The sequence below is a fragment of the Ascaphus truei genome, chromosome 19 (assembly GCF_040206685.1).
Source record: "Ascaphus truei isolate aAscTru1 chromosome 19, aAscTru1.hap1, whole genome shotgun sequence".
Lineage (NCBI taxonomy): Eukaryota > Metazoa > Chordata > Amphibia > Anura > Ascaphidae > Ascaphus > Ascaphus truei.
In genome coordinates this window covers 30,985,307-31,010,757 of record NC_134501.1, presented here as the reverse complement: position 1 = coordinate 31,010,757, position 25,451 = coordinate 30,985,307, and the positions used below count along the sequence as shown (strand labels likewise).

Genomic DNA, 25,451 nt, shown 5'->3' with positions numbered 1-25,451 from the left:
CTGAGCGCACTGAGAACACTTTTTTTAATATGATGTATGCTCTAAACTCAGAAGTCAAAACCTCACCCCTGTGACTGCACTTTGCAGACGCTCCCTGCCCTCTCTCCCTTCGCTTGCCCTCAGCACTTTGCAGACGCTCCCTTACTGCCGGCCCCGCCCCCTCCCGGCGTGCTCTGCGGACGTAACGGCTGCTCTCGTGCAGTGCCTGAGCGCGCGGCTGGTTTGAGCAGGTGACCGGAGGCCCCGCCCCCTCCCGACGTGCTCTGCGGACGTAACGGCTGCTCTCGTGCAGTGCCTGAGCGCGCGGCAGGTTTGAGCAGGTGACCGGTGGCCCCGCCCCCTCCCGGCCCCATCATGGCGGATCCCGCGCAGCACCCGGTCACCCCGAACCGGCACGAGAAGAGCCTCGGGCTCCTCACTAGCAAGTTCGTGTCCCTGCTGCAGGAGGCCGAGGACGGGGTGCTGGACCTCAAGGCGGTATGGCAATGTGCACCGTGTGTGTTGTGTGTGTTCATATTCGTAAGAGCTATATACAGTACAAAGTGTACACGCTCTGCATACACTGCGTGCAGTTGGGGGGTGCCCCTGTCTGCGTACAGTTGTGGGGTCCCTCTGTCTGCGTACAGTTGGGGGGTGCCCCTGTGTGTACAGTTGGGGGGTCCCTCTGTCTGCGTACAGTTGGTGGGTGCCCCTGTCTGCGTACAGTTGGGGGGTGCCCCTGTCTGCGTACAGTTGGGGGTGCCCCTGTCTGCGTACAGTTGGGGATGCCCCTGTCTGCGTACAGTTGGGGGTTCCCTCTGTCTGCGTACAGTTGGGGGTGCCCCTGTCTGCGTACAGTTGGGGGGTGCCCCTGTCTGCGTCCAGATGGGGGTGCCCCTGTCTGCGTACAGGTGGGGGGTGCCCCTGTCTGCGTACAGGTGGGGGGTGCCCCTGTCTGCGTACAGTTGGGGGGTGCCCCTGTCTGCGTACAGTTGGGGGGTGCCCCTGTCTGCGTACAGTTGGGGGTGCCCCTGTCTGCGTACAGTTGGGGGTGCCCCTGTCTGCGTACAGTTGGGGGGTGCCCCTGTCTGGTACAGTTGGGGGGTCCCTCTGTCTGCGTACAGTTGGGGGGTCTCTCTGTCTGCGTACAGTTGGGGGGTCCCTCTGTCTGCGTACAGTTGGGGGGTCCCTCTGTCTGCGTACAGTGGGGGGTGCCCCTGTCTGCGTACAGTGGGGGGTGCCCCTGTCTGCGTACAGTGGGGGGTCCCTCTGTCTGCGTACAGTGGGGGTTGCCCCTGTCTGCGTACAGTTGGGGGGTGCCCCTGTCTGCGTACAGTTGGGGGGTGCCCCTGTCTGCGTACAGTTGGGGGGTGCCCCTGTCTGCGTACAGTTGGGGGGTGCCCCTGTCTGCGTACAGTTGGGGGGTGCCCCTGTCTGCGTACACGGTGTAGCTGTATAGGTGTGTTTTTGTATGTGTGCATACTACAGTTCCTCTCCATATTTGCGCACCGGTGTTGGCTGGACATTTAAAGGTAGCCATGGAGCCAAACATTAAAGGGATCTGGATATTAAAGATGCAGTTTTGGGACTAAATTGAATTAATGACGTGACATCTTAATAGGTTAAGTCTGAAAAATACCTTTAATAAAAAAATCCAATGCAAATACATTTAAATCATTGTTTATAGTGTTCCCTTTTCTTTTTATTTACACAGGGACTATGCATGGGGAGGAATGTCAGACTTTACTTTGGTACAAGGGAACAGGTCACTTGGTTTATTCAGGCGCCTTCACTGACTGTGTTAAGGGACAGGATAAGGCTGCGTCAATGTTTAGTGCTTGCGGGCGGAGGCGCGCTTCCGCTCGGCACTGAGCCCCTACAGGCGCAATGAGAGCGGCTTTAGTAGGGGCTCGTCTACGCTCCGCGCGCTTGCGGAAGCGTAGGTCTTAGGAAAATTTTAAATTTCCCTGCTTGCCGGTGTGCAGGGCCGGTCACGTGAGCTCCGTGATGTCACTGGCCCGCACCCCGACACGCCCCCGAACCGCGCGCGGACCAAGGCCAGGGAAAGCACTTGCTTTCCCTCAGCCTCCGCGCGCCTCAGCAAGCAAAAAGGCACCCTGGACACAGCCTATGGCTGCGTCAATAAAAGCACCGACCACGCTCCTCTGCTCTGACGCTGAGGCTAGCCTGCTCAATCAGGAGCGATTGTATGGACTTGTAGGCGAGCCAGCGTGCGCGATCGGGAGGCGGAGCACTGACGTCATGGGGCCAATAGCCCGTGGAGCGCCGACGTCGTGACGCTGCTTCGCTGTGATTGGAGGTTTTCAGCCGACAGCGCACTCCGATACAATTTCTCATGTCGGCTGAAAATCCCTGCGCCTCAACACGCTCGCGGAAGCCCCCTCAAGTCATCCTCATTGAGGATGACTGGGCTCATCGCGGAGCGTCCGCACGGCTCAGCACTGTCGGTCCTTCTATGGACTCGGCCTAAGTCACAACCATGGTAAAATCCGCCCAGAACTTCAGGGTACAATGTTTACCAACATTTCCATTATAAACTTTAAAAGATGATCACAAAGTAAAAAAAAATATGTATATATTATATTTGCCAAAAAATAGTATTGGGGTAAAAAGGCACTTAACCTGTTGAACATATTACTGTTCTTAGTTCTATTTGGTTATTTGTGACACTATTATAATAATTTGTACTGCCCTGCGGAATATGTTGGCGCTTTACAAATAAACGATAATTTCCATGGTTCTGCCGGAATAATCATGTTAAGGCTATGCATTTACAATGTAACTTTGCTTATATTCATTAGATGCTAATGTTTACAAGATTCATTATGTATGAATACATACATCTGTGCTCATATTTTCATTTTATACATATAATACAGCTGGCTGTGTACTATTCATTCTGCTTTTTTCTTTACAGAACGGTAAGGTACACAACCCTTTTAATTGGTATGTATGTGTGCAGTTTAGTGAATTCTTTTAGGGGCACAATCATTTTTGTGTTTCCCTTCCCCCTTTTTCTGTATGTATGTACCATCACCAATGTGCACACAGTGCAGAGCAGGTCCACTGATGGCAACATTGTACTACGCTGCGGAATGTTAGTGCCATACAAATACAAGATAATAGCAGTCCTGAGTTAGTAGCTCTTACTCTTTATGAAGTTTTTCGAGCATAATCAAAGCGGTGAGCTGAGGGCTGGTTACACAGCTCTGGGTTACTTTGCTAGGGTAGGGTTCTAACCGCTTCGTTCGGTTTCCCACTCTGCTTCTCAGCTAAGTAGTGTCTGAGGAACATGGTCTTGACCCTAGACATTTATGTGGACATAATATACACTTTTGAGAAATTGTGCCTTAATCTCTAATCTATCACAATATAATGTATACATATACGTAGGGTTGTTGCTCCTCGGCTTCCCATATATGTGACCTAATGCCAGTCCTGTTGTGTTTGTACGCTTTCAGTTATTTTGTAGGCTGTGAAACCTTTCTTCCAACCTAATACATTATGGCTCACATGCCTGAGCAATTTATCATTGCTATATTAATCATTTAGTCAATGACCAAGCCACTGATTGAGCTACCTGTGCTGAAGCAGGGATATCCTTAAAACTTGACCTGGTGGTGGCCCTTGATGCCTGGAGTTGTCCTCTCCTGTTCTAATTAAAGTTATCAAAACTTACAAAGAATGCAAATGGCTTTCAGGAACCCATACAGCTTCTAGGTCTGTCCATGTGTAGACATTCTCGGTATTAATATTACCCATAATATTGAAAGTAAGGAAATTACTAATTGTGGTTAAGTGATTTATTAGGCAGTGTACAGACCAATCATTCTCACTTCTGTGCATGCCTGTGGTATATTTTGTTAAAGCATTAAGAGGAGAATAGGCAGTGGTACAGTAGTTAGTATTAAGTAGTACTTGCTATATAATCATTGCTTGCTGTTGCCATCTATGTTAGAGATGATAAAGAATTGCGTTTGTGTGTACGTGGTGCTGGATGGCAGGCATTTTTACCTCTGCCTATATCTTTAAATCAGAAATTGTATCTCTAATTTCTTTGACTGTATCCAGTTTCTGATAGAGTTATGCAAAGTCAGATGCAAGATGCACTATACATATGTGTGGGTCTCTGGTAATGTATGGTAAAATACATTGTGAAAATAACTTCATCACAGTTGTCAGATTGATAGAGCACAATCCAAGTTATTTTACAGTTTAAGACATTTAAATTAGATTTAATGAACATTGTTCATTTTTTTGCATTAATGGTTTTGCCACAATGGACATGAACCGAGCTATCTTGTGAAATAGTTTCACTTTTTGTTTAAGGACAAAATTGGAAAATGCTTTCTTTGTTTGAGATGAATCCTTTTTGGTTTTAAATAGATTTGAATCTAGCGTTGGAGGCAATCTTCCTAGATTTTCATTAAAAAAAAACTAGTTTAATTTTCAGCTGCTGAACATTTCTGCATTATGCTTCTGCTGAAAGCACTCATGCTTGAGCGGTGACGTGTCCTGTGTGTCCTGTGTGTCCTGTGTGTCCTGTGTGTCCTGTGTGTCCTGTGTGTCCTGTGTGTCCTGTGTGTCCTGTGTGTCCTGTGTGCATTGACTGCTGCTGAGCACACTTCAAGTCAATATTTGTATGTCTCGCCAAGCTTGGGAGACGTAAGCGTGGCCGTACTGATTGTTTTTAATTGCAGTGAGCATGCCAAGCGCGCTCAGCGGCAGCGTGCACGCAGCCTTGGGCTGTCCCCGCTGGCGCTGAGCGCGCTCATGCTTAGAGCATGAGTGCCGAGTGTCCTGCAACTTGCGCACGCAGGGGGGGGTGCAATTGTGGACTATCTGAGCAAGCGGGAAAGTTTAAAAATTTCATTTACAAAAGCGCCTAGCTTGTGTGCCCGCTCATCTCGTGAGCAGAAACTTGTGTATGTAACCGCGCCAAGCGCCAGCGGGGACTCGGCCTTAGAGAGTGGGAGCTGTGAGGTAAGCCACTTTTGTCATTGCATGAAATAAGGATTGTGCACCATGTTTTGGTCACTGCTGTGGTCTACATGTTTGTATCTTACAAGGTCCATCTTGATCATCCCTGGTCATTCAGTACATTGGGTGAGGGGCTATTTTCTGATCTTCAACTATGACTTCAAAGGGGGTAGAGGGATATTCATTCACATTTCAATGTCAGGAAGTCACCTCAGATGACCCTAGAGAGCATTAATTGCCATACAACATACCAAGTGGCTTATTGCTAGGAAGCTGTCTGAACATGAATGACACGAGTACCCAGTCCTCCCTATCCTCCTGGTTTTAACTTCATGAATGAGAAGTCACCATAGTTTGCTTGACTTGACGCCATGTGTTTAGATGGTCTTTGCCATTACAAATGAATGGTTATCAGAGATGCATTTGCACGTACTCGTTGCAATATCTGTTTTATCCATTTTTTCCTACTGACCACCTACTTCATTGATAAAGGTTCTGCAGTATGTTTGCTGCTCTGGCAGTGAAAGGTTTACGCTCCTGAGCCCCAAGAGGTATCAGTAAGAAGCTGTAGCTCTTCTCTTGAGAATAAAGCCCACCCCCCCCCCCCCCCTCCTCTTTAGAAGAAAAGGATAGCTTCACTTCTCGGGTTTTTGTGATAATCTTGACTGCTCAGATTAAGAAAATCATCATTTTTAGCAATAGAAAAAATACACCAACAAAAGAGCAGGACATGCTCAGGGGGACAAGATACTGACACATTGCTTAAACCAGGCGTGACCAATGCCAGTCCTCAAGAACCATCAACAGGTCGGGTTTTCCAGCTATCCCTGCTTCAGCACAGGTGGTTGTTGTTGACTGAGCCACTGATTGAGACACTTGTGCTAACGCAGGGATATCCTTAAAACAACACCTGTCGGTGTCCCTGATGGCTGGAGTTGGTTACCCCCAAGTTAGTTTTATATAGACTTCTGGTGGGGAATTTCTGCTTTAAAAAGCGCCACGCAAACCTAAAGATTATTTAAAAATATGATGGTCTTTAGTGCCACAGGGCAGAAACGCGTTGCTGTCGTGGTTCCTGACCCTGACCAAAGGGCTGAAATGAAATTAGAATAAAAGTGCTTTGACTGTTACACCTCCCATACTAGTTTCTTTATTAAACTAGTTGCTCCCCAAAAATGTACTTGACCATAAACAATGCAAAACATTAAACAAAATGGCGTTCCGGGCTCTGTTTCTCTACTCCCTGCTCCGCTTCCTCTATTCCCGGCTCCGCTACTCCCTGCTTTAACTCTGTTCACTTGCTCTTACTCTTTGCACCTCTACGTTCTACCTTCTGTGTGTGCGTAACGGGAAATTTGGTTGGGGTCCTTTAGCTGCAACCCAATGGTCTGCTGGCGATTCGTCACGCCTCACCCTGCAGCAGATCCACTGCTCGAATCCCCACTCCCGGCCGCTTCTAAGGTAAGTTTTGTATTACTGTTTAGGGTAGTGGGTTCATTTATTTGGTTTTAGGATAAGGCACTTACCTGCAAAACGACTGCGACCAAATGTCCCAGACCGCTGTGTGTCTCACTCCAATGTTCTCACTTGCTCTGAACCGTTCCCCGCATGGACTTCCGCAAAGCTCCGGTTGGGAAAGTCGTGTGATAGTGAACACACCGCATCATGTGGCGTAACTTTAGCAGCGGTGACGGGTGAGGTCTGCTGCGCATTCCCTAGTGCTGTTCTGTTGCCAGTGCTGGGGACCCCCAAAAAACATTTAAATCTTTACTTGGAAGGAAGTATAGGGCCGTTGCTGTTGAAGAACTAGTGACCAGAAATGTATACCTGCAGATGCAGCTTAATCTTTAGAAAAGTTTGTAAATGAACACGGCTGCGTCCTTATCTGAGCATACTGTAGCTCGAAGCGCATTTTAGAAGGTTGCTGCTTTTCACCTTTACACGGTCAGAGCGCCAGCAATGCATTGCAAAGTGTAACAAACTTACTGGCGATCCAGAGGTACATCTTTTCCCTATTGCTATATGCAATGGACAGCAGTTATGAGTTATACATGTTGAATCCAACATACAGTAGTATTTTGTAAACCACAAAACCATGGCATTGGCTTCCATAACTATTGGTGTCGAAAGCTTTGCGGCACCGGAGTACCGTGGACATTACCGCTCCCGGGTCATGTGATTGCTTGTGTGGCCCTCAGTTTCCGTTCCAGTCAAGGCAGCAGTTCACAGCCTCAATCAGCCCCACATAAAAGAAAAACAAACATGGTGTACGTCTTAAGGACTATCAGTGAATGATCAAATATAGTCATACACAAGGCAAACTGGGTTTTTGTTTGTTTTTAAAAGTGCAGTTACCCGTCCACATTTATTTAACATATTGCAATATGGTGTCAGTTTAAAACAATTGGGGGAAAAAAGTAGAAACCCGTTTTAGTGCTCAGAACAGGGCTGCTAAACCACTCCTACTTTGTAACATCCCTGTGCTGCCAAGTCCTTTATTAGAGAAGCTCAGAATAAGATTTTCTCAGAATCTCTTTAAAGTGGTCATGGAAAACACCTCTGTGCTGCCTGTTGCACGTTAGGCAGGGAGTATAGTGCCGGCGTGCGCGATGGAGCAGCGCACGACTGTCGCCCGAGTGATCTGTGAACTTTGGGGAGGTGTGGCTGTGATATTCCCCAGGCTGATTCGCCCTCATTGGCTGAACCACTCGCATGACACGAAAAAACAATTTGTCTGTTGAAAATTCTGCCGTGCGGTCAGTCTTTCTTGGTCGCGCATTATGGCCGGCTTGATAGAAGTGCTGCATGTTGTTCGTGCTGTCACGTTCACTATAAACGCAGTCTTAAAATAAACAGCTGAGGTTGCCTTGTAAACACTAATCACTGCAGGCTTTAGTCCTTGTCAAATAGAGAGGCCTAACATTACCAGCCTTTCATCTGGGTAATGGGGCATCCCATTAAGGGCTTCTATTTAAGAGCCTCTAAATCAGATATTTCCTTTAGCCTGTCACTTCCTAACTTTGCATCGGAGGACCAATCGGAATAAGGGGTGGGGGCAGAGAGCCAGGAATGTTGCATGTGCAATGTGAGGACGTTCCAGGTCTACTGTGATTTCAAAACACACAGCAGGAGTGGCTAACTTCAGCCCTCAAGGGCCACCAACAATTCAGGTTGAAGACAGCCACTGATTAAGCCTGTGTCGAAGCGGGGACTGATTGAGCCACCTGTGCTGAAGCAGGGATATCCTGAAAACCTGACCCGTTGGTAGCCCTTGAAGACTGAAGTTGGCTACCCCTAACTTCTAGATATAATTTTTTTTTTAAAATTTAATAAAAATAAAAATATAAAGCGCCCAGAAAAAAACCCTTACAAATGTCGCAACTGACTCATTTTGTTTCCAGTAGTTATTGCATCTTTTATTTTTCACTTGCGGTATTGCTGCTTTTTGTCATGAATGAATGTATGTTGTAACTCCTAAATGTAGCAATTATTGATCCGTTGTGGATAGTTGCTGGGAGGTTTCTCAATCATCCCAAATAATTTTGCATGCGTTTTATTCTTTGTTGTGTAAGATAGACTTTCAACTAATTAATGTGCTCTGTTTTAATGTTTAAACCTGTTGCTTCTATGGGATCCTTCACACCAAACTCCTGAACTCCACAGCTATGTTTGTCATTACATTTTTGCTCTCGAGTTTTCTCCTCTCTGTTGTCACTACTCAGTTTCTGTGTTGTTGCATCTCTAATGACCTGTTCGAAGTCCCTTAGCCCTATTATTTAAGTATATGTACTGTTCCTCTACAGGCCGCCGACACACTCGCTGTGCGCCAAAAACGACGAATTTATGACATCACCAATGTGCTGGAAGGGATTGGTCTCATTGAGAAGAAATCGAAGAACAGTATTCAATGGAAGTATGTTCTCTAAGTGTGAGAGGGGGGAAGCATGGGGTGAGGGTGGTGAGGGGGGCGGGGACTAAGAGCAGAGTAAATAAAAGCGTACACAGGACTGTATGGGGGAGAGGAACAAGACACCGGAGCGGCAGGGGGAGAGGGGTGTGGGCGGGTAGCAGGAGGTGAGAAGGGAGGAGTGTGGGGAGGGAAAGAATGTGGGGGGAGGGGCGCAGGTGGGGAGTGGCATGGGCGGATTGAGGGGCATCCGCGGGAAGCAGGTGGGGGGAGTGGGGTATCCGCAGAAGCAGGCGGGGAGAGGGACATCCGCGTGAAGCAGGTGCGGACCAGGCGGGGTGAGGAGCGTCCGCGGGAATCAGGCGGGGCCAAAGGGGCGTCCGCGGGAAGCAGGCGGGGGCAAAGGGGCGTCCGTGGGGGCAAAGGGGCGTCCGTGGGGAGCAGGCGGGGGCAACGGGGCATCCGCGGGGAGCAGGCGGGGGCATCCGCGGGGAGCAGGCGGGGGCAAAGGGGCGTCCGCGGGAAGCAGGCGGGGCCAAAGGGGCGTCCGTGGGGGCAAAGGGGCGTCCGTGGGGGCAAAGGGGCGTCCGTGGGGGCAAAGGGGCGTCCGTGGGGGCAAAGGGGCGTCCGTGGGGGCAAAGGGGCGTCCGTGGGGGCAAAGGGGCGTCCGTGGGGGCAAAGGGGCGTCCGTGGGGGCAAAGGGGCGTCCGTGGGGGCAAAGGGGCGTCCGTGGGGGCAAAGGGGCGTCCGTGGGGGCAAAGGGGCGTCCGTGGGGGCAAAGGGGCGTCCGTGGGGGCAAAGGGGCGTCCGTGGAGAGCAAAGGGGCGTCCGTGGAGAGCAGGCGGGGGCAAAGGGGCGTCCGCGGAGAGCAGGCGGGGGCAAAGGGGCGTCCGCGGAGAGCAGGCGGGGGCAAAGGGGCGTCCGCGGAGAGCAGGCGGGGGCAAAGGGGCGTCCGTGGGGGCAAAGGGGCGTCCGTGGGGAGAGGGGCACCGGCGGGGCGCGGACCGGGCGCCGTGGGAAGCAGGCGCCCGCGGGAAGCAGGCGGGGAGAGGGCTCAGGCGCGGACCAGGCGGGGAGAGGGCGTTCGCGGGAAGCAGGCGGGGAGAGGGTGCCCGCGGGAAGCAGGCGCGGACCAGGCAGGGAGTGGGCGCCCGCGTGAGGCAGGCGGGGAGAGGGGCACCGGCGTGAGGCAGGCGGGGACAGGGACAGGCGCGGACCAGTGGGGCAACCGTGGGAGGCAGGCAGGGAGAGGGGAAGCAGGCGGGGAGAAGGGCACCCGCGGGGAGAAGGGCACCCGCGGGGAGAAGGGCACCCGCGGGGAGAAGGGCACCCGCGGGGAGAAGGGCACCCGGTGCGGACCAGGCGGGGAGAGGGGCACAGGCGGGGTGCAGACCAGGCAAGGAAAGGGGAGCGAGAGGGGCATTGGCGGGAAGCAGGCGGGGAGAGGGGCACCCGCGGGAGGCAGGCGTTGACCAGGCGCGGAGAGGGGCACCCGCGGGAGGCAGGCGTTGACCAGGCGCGGAGAGGGGCACCCGCGGGAGGCAGGCGTTGACCAGGCGCGGAGAGGGGCACCCGCGGGAGGCAGGCGTTGACCAGGCGCGGAGAGGGGCACCCGCGGGAGGCAGGCGTTGACCAGGCGCGGAGAGGGGCACCCGCGGGAGGCAGGCGTTGACCAGGCGCGGAGAGGGGCACCCGCGGGAGGCAGGCGGGGAGAGGGGCTCCCGCGGGAAGCAGGCGTTGACCAGACGGGGAGAGGGGCATTGGCGGGAGGCAGGTGCGGACCAGGGGGGGAGAGGGGCAGGCGGGGAGAGGGGCGCCGGCGGGAGGCAGGTCCAGGAGAGGGGCACCCGCGGCAGGCAGGTGCGGGGAGTGGGGCACCCGCGGGAGGCAGGCGCGGGGAGTGGGGCACCCGCGGGAGGCAGGCGCGGGGAGAGGGGTGCCCGCGGGAGGGAGGCGCGGGGAGAGGGGCACCGGCGGGGAGCGAGAGGGGCGGACCAGGGGGGTAGAGGGGCACCGGCGTGAGGCAGTCGGGGAGAGGGGCTCCCGCGGGAAGCAGGGGTTGACCAGACGGGGAGAGGGGCATTGGCGGGAGGCAGGCGGGGACAGGGGCACAGGCGGGAGGGAGGTGCGGACCAGGGGGGGAGAGGGGCAGGCGGGGAGAAAGGCGCCCGTGGGAGGCAGGCGCGGGAGAGGGGCCCCTGCGGGAGGCAGACGCGGGGAGAGGGGCCCCTGCGGGAGGCAGACGCGGGGAGAGGGGCCCCTGCGGGAGGCAGACGCGGGGAGAGGGGCCCCTGCGGGAGGCAGACGAGGGGAGAGGGGCCCCTGCGGGAGGCAGACGCGGGGAGAGGGGCCCCTGCGGGAGGCAGACGAGGGGAGAGGGGCGCCTGCGGGAGGCAGACGCGGGGAGAGGGGCGCCCGCGGGAGGCAGACGCGGGGAGAGGGGCGCCCGCGGGAGGCAGACGCGGGGAGAGGGGCGCCCGCGGGAGGCAGACGCGGGGAGAGGGGCGCCCGCGGGAGGCAGACGCGGGGAGAGGGGAGGCAGACGCGGGGAGAGGGGCGCCCGCGGGAGGCAGGCGCGGGGAGAGGGGCGCCCGCGGAAGGCAGGCGCGGACCAGGGGGGGAGAGGGGCACCGGCGGGAGGCAGGCGCGGACCAGGGGGGGAGAGGGGCACCGGCGGGAGGCAGGCGCATGCACAAGAAGCGGGGAGAGGGGCGCCTGCGGAAGGCAGGCGCGGAGAGAGGGGCACCGGCGGGGAGCGAGAGGGGCGGACCAGGGGGGGAGAGGGGCACCGGCGGGAGGCAGGCGCGGACCAGGGGGGGGAGAGGGGCACCGGCGGGAGGCAGGCGCATGCACAAGAAGCGGGGAGAGAGGCAGGCGCGGGGAGAGGGGCGCCCGCGGAAGGCAGGCGCGGGGAGAGGGGCACCGGCGGGGAGCGAGAGGGGCGGACCAGGGGGGGAGAGGGGCACCGGCGAGAGGCAGGCGCGGACCAGGGGGGGAGAGGTGCACCGGCGGGAGGCAGGTGCGGGGAAAGGGGCACCCGCGGACCAGGGGCATGCACGGGGGGGAGAGGGGCATGCACGGGGGGGGAGAGGGGCATGCACGGGGGGAGAGGGCGGAGAGGGGCATGCACGGGGGGAGAGGGCGGAGAGGGGCATGCACGGGGGGAGAGGGCGGAGAGGGGCATGCACGGGGGGAGAGGGCGTAGAGGGGCATACACGGGGGAGAGGGCGGATAGGGGCATGCACGGGGGGAGAGGGCGGAGAGGGGCATGCACGGGGGGAGAGGGGCATGCACGGGGGGAGAGGGCGGAGAGGGGCATGCACGGGGGGAGAGGGCGGAGAGGGGCATACACGGGGGGGAGGGCGGATAGGGGCATGCACGGGGCGGAGAGGGGCATGCACGGGGGGAGAGGGGCATGTACGGGGGAGAGGGGCATGTACGGGGGGAGAGGGGCATGCACGGGGGGAGAGGGGGGGAGGGGCATGTACGGGGGAGAGGGGCATGCATGGGGGGAGAGGGCGGAGAGGGGCATGCACGGGGGGAAAGGGCGGATATGGGCATGCACGGGGGGGAGAGGGGCATGCACGGGGGGAGAGGGCGGATAGGGGCATGCACGGGGGGGAGAGGGCGGAGAGGGGCATGCACGGGGGGAGAGGGCGGAGAGGGGCATGTACGGGGGGAGAGGGGCATGCACGGGGGGAGAGGGCGGAGAGGGGCATGTACGGGGGGAGAGGGGCATGCACGGGGGGAGAGGGCGGAGAGGGGCATGCACGGGGGGTGAGGGCGGAGAGGGGCTTGCGCTGGGAGCAGTGGCATGTCGGGGGAGGGTGGGGAGAGGGGCATGCCCGCAGAGCGGTGGGGGGGAGGGGCATGCCCGCAGAGCGGTGGGGGGGAGGGGCATGCCCGCAGAGCGGTGGGGGGGAGGGGCATGCCCGCAGAGCGGTGGGGGGGAGGGGCATGCCCGCAGAGCGGTGGGGGGGAGGGGCATGCCCGCAGAGCGGTGGGGGGGAGGGGCATGCCCGCGGAGCGGTGGGGGGGAGGGGCATGCCCGCGGAGCGGTGGGGGAGAAGGGCATGCCCGGAGAGCAGTTGGGGAGGAGCCGTTCTTTTCACAGTCCCTCTTTTTCGATTCCAGACAAACAAGACAATGTCTCATTCTTTATACAGCACTAACCGTTTTGCACTTTTAATGCTATAAACTTTGGCAACAGCAGCAATATTAGTGTTATGTTGAGCAATATTGCAGTATATGGGGCAGTTTATCCCGCTTGCTTGTATGAATTGGAATTTTTTGTTGCAAAGCTGACAGGTAATCTGAATCACTGTAAACCAAATATCATTTTTATATTAGTATAGTAGGTGTTCTGTAATCTAAAGGTTTCTCTGGGATCAATACGACTGATGCAATTTAAATCTTTTTAAGCTTGTTATTGGTTTGAGAAAGCTGTTTCTACCTTTTTCAATGCAGGTGTCGCTTCCCTTGTCTAACGCCTCGCTTCCCTTGTCTAACGCCTCGCTTCCCTTGTCTAACGCCTCGCTTCCCTTGTCTAACGCCTCGCTTCCCTTGTCTAACGCCTCGCTTCCCTTGTCTAACGCCTCGCTTCCCTTGTCTAACGCCTCGCTTCCCTTGTCTAACGCCTCGCTTCCCTTGTCTAACCCTTTGGTTTGTGCCCACAGGGGGGTAGGTCCTGGGTGTAATACACGAGAGATTGCAGACAAACTCATTGATCTGAAGGCAGAGCTTGCTGACCTGGATCAGCGAGAACAGGAATTGGACCAGCAGCGCGTGTGGGTCCAACAGAGCATCAAAAACGTCACAGACGATGTACAGAACAGTGGATATCCTTTTCCTGAAGTCCATGCTGGGTCCCCTTGCACATTCATAACTTGCAGCACTATACTGCTCTGCTCCAGCCCTCCCTACAGTATCTTAACTGTGCAACTTACTCCAATTCTTTGGCAAAAGTCACACTTTATATCCCCATATAAACTTCCAACGCAACCATTGTTTGTCCTGTCACTCCTATACCTCAATTACACCCTTTGTCTATATACATCATGTAACTGTCTACATATTCTGGGCTTGGCTTTGCAGTAAAAAAAATAATTGCTATATACCAGATACTTCATGCAAAAGTGTCTGTTTCAAGGAGATGGTGTCCCGTCCTGCTTAGACAAACCAAATGTGCAAATTGTGTGTCCTGTCCACGTCCTTCATTGTAGAATCCTCCAGTAATCGTCTTGTTTCAGAGACATATTGATGTATAATATTTTGCGTATATGTGTATGTACACTTATGCACGCACACAAAGTGTGTGTAACTTGTATAAGCCAGATTACTGGAGAGAGTGCTGCTATAAGGTACTGTACAAAAATAACTAGAATAGGCACACCATAAATATGCCACAAATGTATTTTATTGACACAGCGTTTTGGTTCCTGCTGGAGCCTTGATAAAGACGCCTGTTGGTAGCTGAAACGTTAGGCCAATAAAAGAAAACATTTTGCATATTTATGGTGAGCCTATCCCTTATGTATATATAAATATATATCAGGCTATCTACATGAGAAAGTGTAAGTAATCCAGGTAAATCTGAACATCTCTTCCTTGGCATCTACTGTTACTGAAGCTGCTGTTTTCTTTGACCTGAGAAACGCTAGCGTATCTCACTCACGAGGATATCTGCCGCTGTTTCCGAGGTTAGTCCAGGGGCGTTGTTGATATTGATGGGCTTACGGCATAGGTCAATGGGATATACCGATGTAGGCAACACAATTGCACCCACTGGACACTTTTTTCCTTCGGGTGTGTTGTATGTGTCGCTACAGTGCGCCGGCGGTTGCAATAATGTTGGCCACATCAGTATATTGGTGGGATCAACGTTTCGTGCTCATCTTTTGGGGCAATCTAAGTGTGTGGGTGGAGCTCCTGGTCCAATTACATACACATCTTCAATGTTCACAGATTTATTTTACAATATTCTAATTATATATAAGCCAGCATGTTTCCATGGCTGAGATGCAATCAATCAAGCGCTGTGAAGCGCCACAACACTTGTATGTTTTAAAGGGACAATCCCAGTTAGAGAGTCAAAATTATTTTTCCGCTTCCTTAGCGAACCTTATGCTAACTTTATTTATTAAATAAATGCTTTCCCTCGAGGTCTGCTGAATTCATGAATATCAGCCAATTGTTCATTTGATTATCAACATAATTGGTTAACAAAGAGAAAATCAAAAAATGCAAATTGCCTATAGATTTGAGGATTGTAGACATCACCAAAGATATAAGGCAAAGTCTAAAAACCATCTCAAGCATTTGTTACTAGAACATTTTGAAGTTGAATTTTTGATGTATTTTTAAAATGTTATTTCAGATTGTATATACAGATGCAGCGGCCGTTATTCGAACAAATCACGGCGCTGTTTTCGTGTGCGCTGCTGTACTCCACGCGGCATTAACGCGGCATTAACGCGGCATTAACGTGGCCAATCTCCCCAGGCACTCGTGTTTATCGCGGTTGCTTTGTTTGAATTTCATAGATTCTATTTCTTTGTGTGCAATGAATTGTAATGTGCACAGTACTGTGCTACTGTGTCAATTTCATGTGTTTAAAAACTAGAACACTAAAATGCCATTTTCTGCACTCGCGTCTGAAGGCGGTAAAGTTGGAGATATCACACGCCATGACATGGGTATTGCAAGGTATATAACGCGTGAAGTGTTCGAATAACGGCCGCTGCATCTGTACCTATCGGCTCCAATAAGGTCAATCATACCTTACCTCTCTTTAATCATAGGAGAGACCCTTTTAAAGGTGCAATCCTTAATTTAGTGAGCCCCTTTTTGGTAACCCTTTTTTTGCTCCGTGCAATTGACTTGCTATCCCTTTTTATATTGCAACGGTTCAGAATCACCTGATTACATTCTCTGTGATTCTGCGAGTACTTTGCTGTCCTGTCTTTAATGTAGGAGAGAGAAGTTTAGAGGTCGCACTCATTATAATACTCATTGTACCGCAACAAAAGAATTGCACTGCACCGTATGCTGACGGGGGTCTGATCCTGGGGTAGATCTGGTTTTTGAATGAAGTCAGCGGGCACTCAAGTAGAAGAAAAGGTTTTTTGAATTTACATATTCCACCTACACGTTTCAGTGCCAGTTTGAAGCCTGACGATGGTCCCAGCTGGGACCGAAACACGTGGGAGGATTATGTATATTCAATAAAGAAACCTTTTCTTCAACTTGAATACCTGCTGCCTTCCTACTAGTTTATGAGAAATATTTTGAATTGGCAGGAATAACACTAATGATAATAGCCTGGGAAGAGTCTGTGGGGAACTTTTTTTTATTATTATTATCTGTGTTGGAACCATATATATTCGTAAACTGATCTGTACATTGTATACACAGTAAGCATACAGGTGATAGAACATGGTCACGTTTTGAATATTATGTAGTATTAAAGGAGCAATTCAAGCAGATAAAAAGAAGCAAACTTTTTTAACATGACATTGAAGCAGGTGGTTTCTGGAGCTGAACTCCATTAATTTAAGCTCTGAGGACCCCCTGCTTCTGGAGATAGTTGCCTCCGAAGGGGGTGTCGGTAGCCGCTCCAACTGAAGTTTAAAGATACCGCGTCACATGGACCAATAGAAAGCCGAACCTGATAACGTCACGGCTTCCTATTGTCTCGCAGGGCGCGGGAGTTTTGAAACTTTGCCATAACGTGAACCCTGCTAGTGGAACGGCTACTGGCACCCCTTACGGAGGTAAGTATCTGCGGACACGGGTCCCCAGAGCTAAAGTTAATGGGGTTCAGCTCCGGAGACCCCCTACTTCAATCCAATGTAAACAAATTAAAAAGAACGTCCTCTTTAAAGCACTCGTACACCTTTTCCCTAGCTGCATACAGTAAGGAATTTATCCCTCCATTCCCCAATATGCTGCAATATGTAGGAGGCTTCATTGTCGTCTCCTGGTGCATTCATGTGGAATTTATTGGGACATTCTGCACCAACACTGCCATTGAATATTTAGCATTACAGATATGTCATGTTTTCTGGGGGAGCAATGTCACACGCTACATACATAGTGTCTATTGCATGTTACTTGTTTTTTTATTTTATTTGCATGTGGGCACAGCACCACCTGTTGCATTACTGCATCTGAAGCCTTGTTATAAGGTTGCATATACTCTGGGTTTTGTTTTCCAGGAGACACCTTGCTCGCAATCCGAGCACCATCGGGCACACGTTTAGAAGTCCCAATTCCAGAGGTATGTTACATTTTTACGGCTACAGCAGTGTTGGCCAACTCCTGTCCTTGGAGGGGGGGCAGATTTTCAGGATATCTTGGCCTCCGCACAGGTGGCTCAGTCGTAACGACTGAGCCATCTGCTGAAGCTGGGAATTCCTGAAAACCTGACCTGTTAGTGGCTTTTCAGGGCTGGAATTGGCCTCCCCTGCTCTACAGTTTGAAGCTACTCCAGATCCAGAAGGCTCACGGGGAGTATTGTTGTGTTCTTGTCAGGGTGTCAATGGGCAGAAGAAGTTTCAGATCCACCTGAAAAGTTCAATCGGTCCAATCGAGGTACTTTTGGTTAACAAAGACACGTCAAGCTCTCCTCCTGTGGTTGTCCCTGTGCCCCCTCCAGAAGACCTAATCCAGAGTCCTCCCGCAGTACCCAGCACGCCCAAGAGACCAGCGTTGACTCAGCAGCATGATGCACCCACCCCCAGCAGCACACAGCCCACCACCCCGGCTACTACTGTCTCAAGCAGTCCTGGTGTGAGTGGAGGTGTGTAGTCAGTCCCAGTTCTGTTTTCGTGTTAAGCTGAGCCCTGTGTATGCACTAGGCAGAGTGGCTGTGTGTCGTGAAGGTTTCAGATTTAGTTATGTGAAATCACAGTACAAGAGAGAAGAAAGTTACCGTAACCAGCCTGGTTGTGATGCAGTTCCTGTTCAATGGTGTTCAGTGCATTTTAGTTTCAATGTGAACAAAATACGTGTAATTTAATGATGCAATGTAACCGGTGATGAGAGATTTAATAAAAAGTCATCCAAATTGGGAAGCCAACCAGTATTGGGAACAAAAAAAATGACGTGTGAGATGGGAGCTACTGTAGCGGGATCAAGATTTGTCTTTTTGTTTCCCCTTATTGTTACAGAGTCAAAGGACTGTGCTGGTCACCAAAGCCTCAGCCTGGAAAGCACCCCAACCAATCGTCTTCCAAGCATAGACACTTGCCCCCTTCAGTCATCTGCCTCATTGGACAGCAGTGCTGACATGCCAAGTCCCTCTACCTCATTCCAGCCAGTTAAGACTGAACCCTCAGACAGTGAGTATTCCTGAACCGTCTCTGTTCTTTCATAGAATACAATATTGCGAAACATACATTTCACCCTCAATACATTCTACATGGGGGTTGAGTTAAGTAAAGAATGAAACAATGTGTGTGTATATCTCTATATCTCTTTCTCTCATATCTATAACTATATATCTCTTGCGCTAACAAGAACACATTGCTTTAACTACAGTGTTCATTATTAAGTATTGTGATTGTATTTATACATCAAGGTTACTTCTTTCTTCCAGTGCTGGAATTTCCCACAGAGCTCTCAGAATTATTTGATCCAACAAAAGGTATGTCGCTTCATAGCATTTTATTTCCTTGTTAGCTTTGTTCTTTTGGTTAATTTTTGTCACCGTTTGGCGAGCAGTTTAGCACGAGGGCTTTAAACTGCTACCAGTTTCTGTTTGAGCCATTCTAACCAATACTCCTGCTGCACAATACCTATAGTTGGGAGGTCTCTACTCTGGACACAATGTACTTGCATATTGCTTTGTCCATACGGGCTGCCCACATTAATATATTATTTCAATAATGCTTTGCTGAGGTTATCCTGCTAAAAACGTAGAAAAAGTGGAATTGAACGAGGCATGTCTCATCCATGCCAAGCCAGGTTTGTGCTGAAGATATCTAGGAATATGTCACAGTAAACCAGGTCTTTTAACACACATATTTTAGGGATCATTGAGTAGGTGAAACAAGGCAGTGAAAAAAATAAAAGTTTATTTGGATAAAATCTCGGAAATACAACAAAATACAGGAATATACACACTTACTGGGGTCTGGGGATTGAGATCTAGCCTTTCCTAGGTGCAGGGCGCTCGCTTGCTAGGGCTTACCCTGATCGTAGCCTTGTTCTGACATCCTGGACCGAGATTCGGCAGAAACTCCTAACTGGGACCTAGTCCAGATCGTCCTGGAACTGTTCTTGGTAGGAACTCCTGACCGTGGCTGCTACATTCTCAAATGAGAACTTGGTCCCCGCGTCTGACTTAGTCTCTGCAGGGCAGACTTTCCTAGCTTCAAAACTAAGCCGGTTGCTCTGCTATTTGGAACAGAGCAACTTTGAAAAGCCCGTCCTAGCTTCATCGACTCAAGCCACAAAATCATCTGGTTCCCTGACTGGGGCTTCTCCTTACCCTCCGCTGAGCTATGTTCAGCATGGAGGAAGGAGGAGCGACCAATCAGAGCATGGGAATTCCTCCCCACCAGCCAATAGAAATAGGGGCTCATCTCTGGGCTGACATCAGAGGAGGCAGCGTGCCAAGCCGGCTTAAAGTCGGGCGAGCCGGAAATATGATTTAGCCAATGGGAGAAGTGCCTACGAGCGGTATCTCTCCCAGCTAACTAATTGCCACCCACTGGGCAGGCTCCACCCAGTCTGGCAGATACAAAAGGTGTCCCCACAGGGTGCCCTTTGTTCTCCGGACTTGGCAATTTGCCCTTCCGAGCCCACCAAACGGTCTTCTCAACTCCGGACATCCTCTCCTCTTTGAACTACGGACTCTATACAGACATGCCGGCGTCTATGCTGATGCCCTGGCTGCCTTATAGCAAATGTATAAAACATAAAGTACACTTTAATAAAATATACGCATTGGGGAACCGTATACTTATAAGGGAAATGGATTTGGGATATTTCGGCTCGAAATCCAGGAGTCTGAGCTGTCACGGGAGCTTGTGCAGGGTTATAATATACACAAAATAACTGGGTTGAATTGAATGCGACCGTAATATAATAAAGAAAGTTTATTCCTTGAAAAAGGGGAACACACAGAATATACAAATAACACACAGGATATATACACTTACTTTGGGGAATGGGCAATGAAGTAATCTGGATCTGGATAAGCCATTCATCAGGCAATCGTGTATCATTCAGATGTTGTAACAAAGACACTGGGCATAGGGCTTATACTCGTTTATATGGGATTTAAGCCCTATCCCTTAACATTGGCTGTCCGGTATTGGTTAACAATTACCTGCACCCAATGACCCTTTGCCAGCTAACGTGGGAAGCACTTTGATACCTGCCCCCAGGTAACTGGCACATGCGCACAATTCCTTACTTTGGGTCTCATTTTCTTAACCCCACACTAAAGAATTGGCGCCTCTGAGTCTGCTAGAAGAAGATCTGGACAGGAAAACCTTTGTCTGCAAGTGTGATTTATAACACCTATAGAACTACTCAAGTCCTGCCCTTCCCCGCCCTAGCATATACAATCGGGGTGGGGGAGCCTTTGATCAGCGGTCTTGTTGTAGCCATAGTGTCGCCCCCGACCATTAACATACTGCAGGGGCTAGTAGGTTTCGCGGGCTTTATGCTAGGCATAAAATACAGTATATTTCTACACATCTATTAAAATAATCCGTTCGGCTGGGCCAAGCGGGCTACAAATTGCCAGACCCTCATGCTGGAGGGGATTCTACATAGTGGCCAATTTTCAGCTCGCTGGGACCCACCGAGCCGGAGTTACAGAAATACACTTTAAACAGGGATTGGAAATTGCATTTCTCTGACATTGAAGTCAATGGCTGAATCACATATTAACCATTGCCCCATACTCCGTTCTGTTGATCGGAGAGGGCTGGAATTTGCCATGCACTCATGTCGGAGCAGTGACTACATGCTGGCCAAATCTCAGCCCTCTGGTCCGTACAGAACCGGAGATCTGGGTTTACACTTTTCACACTTTTGGACTTTGTGTTAAAACGCCACGCTTCTTTTCTCTGCCATTGCGGGCAATGCTGGGACCCTCATGTCCGGCGCGACCCTTTCTCAGCGTCATTGACCCTCGGACCCTGTTGGGGTCGAGTAAGGGGGTCCCCTTGAGCAAGGGCAAAAAGAATTAACCCGCTAGCTGCCCTAGGACCGGAGATACAATTTTTAATATGATTGAACTTGGCCGTGACCAAGTTCCCACGCCAATTGAGTGATCAAAGCTTTTTATTGAAAATATATCCGCTTTCGAGATTTGCAGTCTGGCTGGCTGCCAGCTTGTCTCCGGAGGTCGGACTCGAGGAATCCCCATTGAAGTACATTACTCCATTCACTTTCAATGGGGAAGCTCTGCTCCTCCTCTCGGGCGCCACCTGCAGGTCTTCTCAGGTATCGTGCCCAAATCTGTGAAATATCCATAGGATTACATGGGGCTCCAATGGCGACCTAGGAGATACTGCAAAATGGAGACGGAAAAGGCGGGAAAGGGAACAAAGGGCCATAAACACAAAAATACCATCAACCCTTCCCCTCCCGACCGGATCCCAGTGTATGTGTTGGTGCAAACACTGAAATGGGGAAAATACACATTTACTTGGGGACACACATTTGGTGCTGAAGCAGGGGCATAAAAACAGTACTGAACATCATTCCAGTTAACCCCTCGCCTCCCATACGAGCGTAGAGGGTGGCCAGCTGGGGTGTAACCCCTTTATTAACGGGCCAAGCCCCCTTCCCCGCTACATGGGGGCACTGGGTTGCCCTCGGTGTAATTCACCCCGCTTACCAGCAAATCATGCCTGCTCACAGGGGAGAATTAAAGGACTTCATCCCCCAAACTCCTACAAACAAAATAATTGCATTTCTATTCAAATATCCCCCCTAAAACTGACACCCAAGAAATCTCAGTTCTAGAGCCAATGGAACATGAAAACAGAAAAAAGCAGAGTTCACTTTACTTTCTACATGTATTATCCCTGGTTTATGTAGCTACCAGGGACCCCACGGTGTCAGGGCTAACCAGAGGGCTTAACCTTTATTGTGTAGCCTGGTATTCTGTAGACCCCCTACCGTCACACTATACAAGACCAGCACTCCTATATAATCCATAAGTAAATCTGTTTATTGCATACGCACACCAAATACAATGTACTGTGTTTACTCTTTGCTCCTACTCATGCCACAATCCACCAAGCACGACACATTGCGCTATGCTACAATCCTTAAATCCCCTTTCTGTTATAGAATGCATGACCTCTGACCTGCTGGAAGAATTAATGTCATCAGAAGGTGAGTTTGTTGCTGATCTCACACTTCCTAAACGAATTGGTTTGAGGGCACCCTTTCTATGAAACTGGTGTTCTGAACACATAAATATGATACAGAGACATATGTGTACATCTTGCTTTGTATAGCGCCATCCATGTAGATGTTGCATTACAGCAGTAATAAATACACTTGACAAAATACAAGGAGATATAATGGGAAAAGTGCTTTAGCAAACAGGAAGACATCAATCGAGCTTTAAATGTGTTTGTTGAAAATCCTACTAGCGCCACAATTCTCCTAAACCCATTACATTAATCTTCCGGACAGTCCCTAGAGCAGTGGTTTCCAACCTTTTTTTGGTTAAGGAACCCTAAGTGATATTAGGCAGCAATCCTAAGAAAAGACATTATGGAACTAGAGAGCATGCAGAGAAGAGCCACCAAATTTAATAAAGGGGATGGACAATCTAACTTAGGAGAGGCTAGCTAAATTAGATTTACTTACATTAGAAAAGAGGCGTCTAAGAGAGGATATGATAACTATATACAAATATATTCGGGGACAATACAAGGAGCTTTCAAAAGAACTATTCATCCCAAGGGCAGTACAAAGGACTTGGGGTCATCCCTTAAGGTCGGAGGAAAGGAGATTTCACCAGCAACAAAGGAAAGGGTTCTTTACAGTTAGGGCAGTTAAAATGTGGAATTCATTACCCATGGAGACTGTGATGGCAGATACAATAGATTTGTTCAAAAAAAGGTTGGACATCTTTTTAGAAAGGAAAGGCATACATACAGGGATATACCAAATAAGTATACATGGGAAGGATGTTGATCCAGGGATTTATCCGATTGCCAATTCTTGGAGTCAGGAAGGAATTTCTTTTTCCCCTTATGAGAGATCATTGGATGATATGACACTGGGGTTTTTTTGTTTGCCTTCCTCTGGATCCATAAGTTTGTATAGATATAGGATAAAGTATCTATTGTCTAAATTAGCATAGGAGAAGGAGTGGCTCAGTGAGTAAAGACACTGACTGACACTGAGATTGCTGCAGGAGAGCCTGGTTCAATTCCTGATGTCGGCTCCTTGTGACCTTGGGCAAGTCACTTTATCTCCCTGTGCCTAAGGCACCAAAAAAAAAAAAAAACATAAATTGTAAGCTCTACGGGGCAGGGACCTGTGCCTGCAAAATGTCTCTGTAAAGCGCTGCGTACAATTAGCAGCGCTATACAAGAACATGCTATTATTATTATTATTAACTTGATGGACATACGTCTTTTTTCAACCTCATCTATTATGTAACTATGTAATATCCTGAGGTACCGCCAACCCCCGCTAATAGCGCGTCTGTGATCAGATGCATTGTAAATTCTTCCGTATTTGATAAAATGTTCAAATGACCTGACAATTGTAGGGATGCCCGGGGAACCCAAGTGTTACTGGTTGAAAAACACTGTTCTAGAGTTCCCTGAAGGTATTTGTTTGCTACTTTTTTTTTGTCCACATTGAAAATCAGCCTCCTATCTCATAAATATTCATGTGTGTATGTTTTAAAACACCAGTCCAATGGTGCTCGTAGTTCGGGGATTGTTTTTGTTTTGTAGCTTGCAAGAATGGACACAATAAGCCCTGTGGCCAAGTCTTGCACTGCCATCCAATCGGAAGTTGCAATTCGTGCCCTTGTGGTCAGGTTTGTGGAGAGTTTTTTAAACTGGCATTAAAAAAATACAATTATTGGTTGGGGACTACAGTTAAGCTCCAATAGACCCCCAGGTCCTGCTAAGCTTAAAATAATTCATTTTGGAGGGTGGGTATTAGTGCTGTAACTTCTATCGTGCCAGCCATGTATGTAAAACTGCAAATAAGACCATGGCATACCGATTTAATGCAGTAAATGTATCCAACATAAAAGAAAACATTAAAAAAAATCCTACCTGAAGCCCAAGGATGTGAACATTTTATATTATTTGTATGTTTCTCCCCCCCCCCCCCCCCCCCCCCCCATATTCAATCATACTTTTAGTATTGGGTTTTTACATTTTCTTCCAGATTAAGAAAAACATTTAAATTTAAAAAAAAAAAAAATCAGAATCGAGTTACTGATAAATGTGCCTTGCTGTACTTACTCTACAACAGTGTCTCGGCTTTCTGTTCTTGTCTAACCACTGCTTCTGTTTCTATCTTCTCAGTTTTTGCTCCCCTGCTGCGACTCTCCCCTCCTCCCGGTGATCATGATTACATCTACAACTTGGATGAGAGTGAAGGAGTATGTGACCTCTATGATGTTCCCATCAACCTCTGATCTTAGAACTTGGCCTTCTGGCTTATTGTGAATATGGACTGTTTTTTTTCCTTTATGAAGAAATGTTGCCTATTTTTGGATTCCTGGTTGTGTTGTGACAGAAATAAGACCTGAGACACTTAAATGCAAGATGACACAGAATCATACCACTGCGTCAAGAACTGCAATGAGAGTACTGTTCTTTATCTGCCGTCTCCTCCTTCCCCATTTGATACCCTCACACCTATTTCAAAACATATACAGAGGGTTCAGCGTTGTACTGGTATGACCACTGTTACCAGACACAAGGCTTTTTCTTGTAGGAATGGAGCTTTGCTGGAAGTTTAAAGCACTTAACTTTTCTACCCATGGACACACAAGCTGACTCTGCCGAGTATTCTTCGCTTGAAACTCCCTGCGGTGAGCTCGTCTGCCTCTGCTTGGGGAGGGGAATGGTTTTGATTAGCATAGGGATGGCCAACTTCAGTCCTCAAGCGGCCACCAACAGGTCAGGTTTTAAGGATATCCCTGCTTCAGTTGTTGATTGAGCCATATGTGCTGAAGTAGGGATATCCTTAACCTGACCTGTTGGTGGCCCTTGAGGACTGGAGTTGGCCAGCCCGGGTTTAACAGTACTTCAATGCAGCTCATATGGTTGCATTTAGTTTGACTCTGTGTGGAGCAAGACCATCCACCTGCTTACCACGATCATCCAATGCAATAGCGGTGGGATATAAGGTAGGGTCTCCGTGAGTGCTGCGCCCTGGCCTACCTCACTCATTACCTGCCAGTCACTGGTTAGACAGTTAACATTTATCGGGGAAAAAATATGTTGATATAAAATTATTTTTCTACGTTTGTTCTCGCTGTGCTACATTGTTATATTTGTATTTTTTATTTTATTTTTTTGTACAAAATAAACCCAATTATTTGCCATTA

General features: G+C 49.9%; 1 protein-coding gene across 1 annotated transcript; it reads left to right on the top strand.

Annotated features, from left to right (window-relative positions):
* Positions 1–203: 203 nt before the first annotated feature.
* Positions 204–25,451, top strand: E2F4 (E2F transcription factor 4). The gene is made up of 10 exons (XM_075577072.1): positions 204–477; positions 8,784–8,893; positions 13,564–13,721; positions 14,539–14,586; positions 17,104–17,165; positions 17,420–17,687; positions 18,058–18,228; positions 18,486–18,533; positions 22,205–22,249; positions 24,421–25,451. Exons 1-10 carry the CDS (start codon positions 355–357, stop codon positions 24,531–24,533), a joined length of 1,146 nt encoding a protein of 381 aa, XP_075433187.1. The 5' UTR covers positions 204–354; the 3' UTR covers positions 24,534–25,451.

Bases quoted from the DNA above. Each gene is read 5' to 3' on its own strand.
- E2F4 (XM_075577072.1), top strand. From the start codon at position 355: ATGGCGGATCCCGCGCAGCACCCGGTCACCCCGAACCGGCACGAGAAG. The intron at 17,166-17,419 runs GTATGTTACATT...TGTTCTTGTCAG, and splicing joins TAGAAGTCCCAATTCCAGAG to GGTGTCAATGGGCAGAAGAA. The intron at 17,688-18,057 runs GTGTGTAGTCAG...TTATTGTTACAG, and splicing joins CAGTCCTGGTGTGAGTGGAG to AGTCAAAGGACTGTGCTGGT.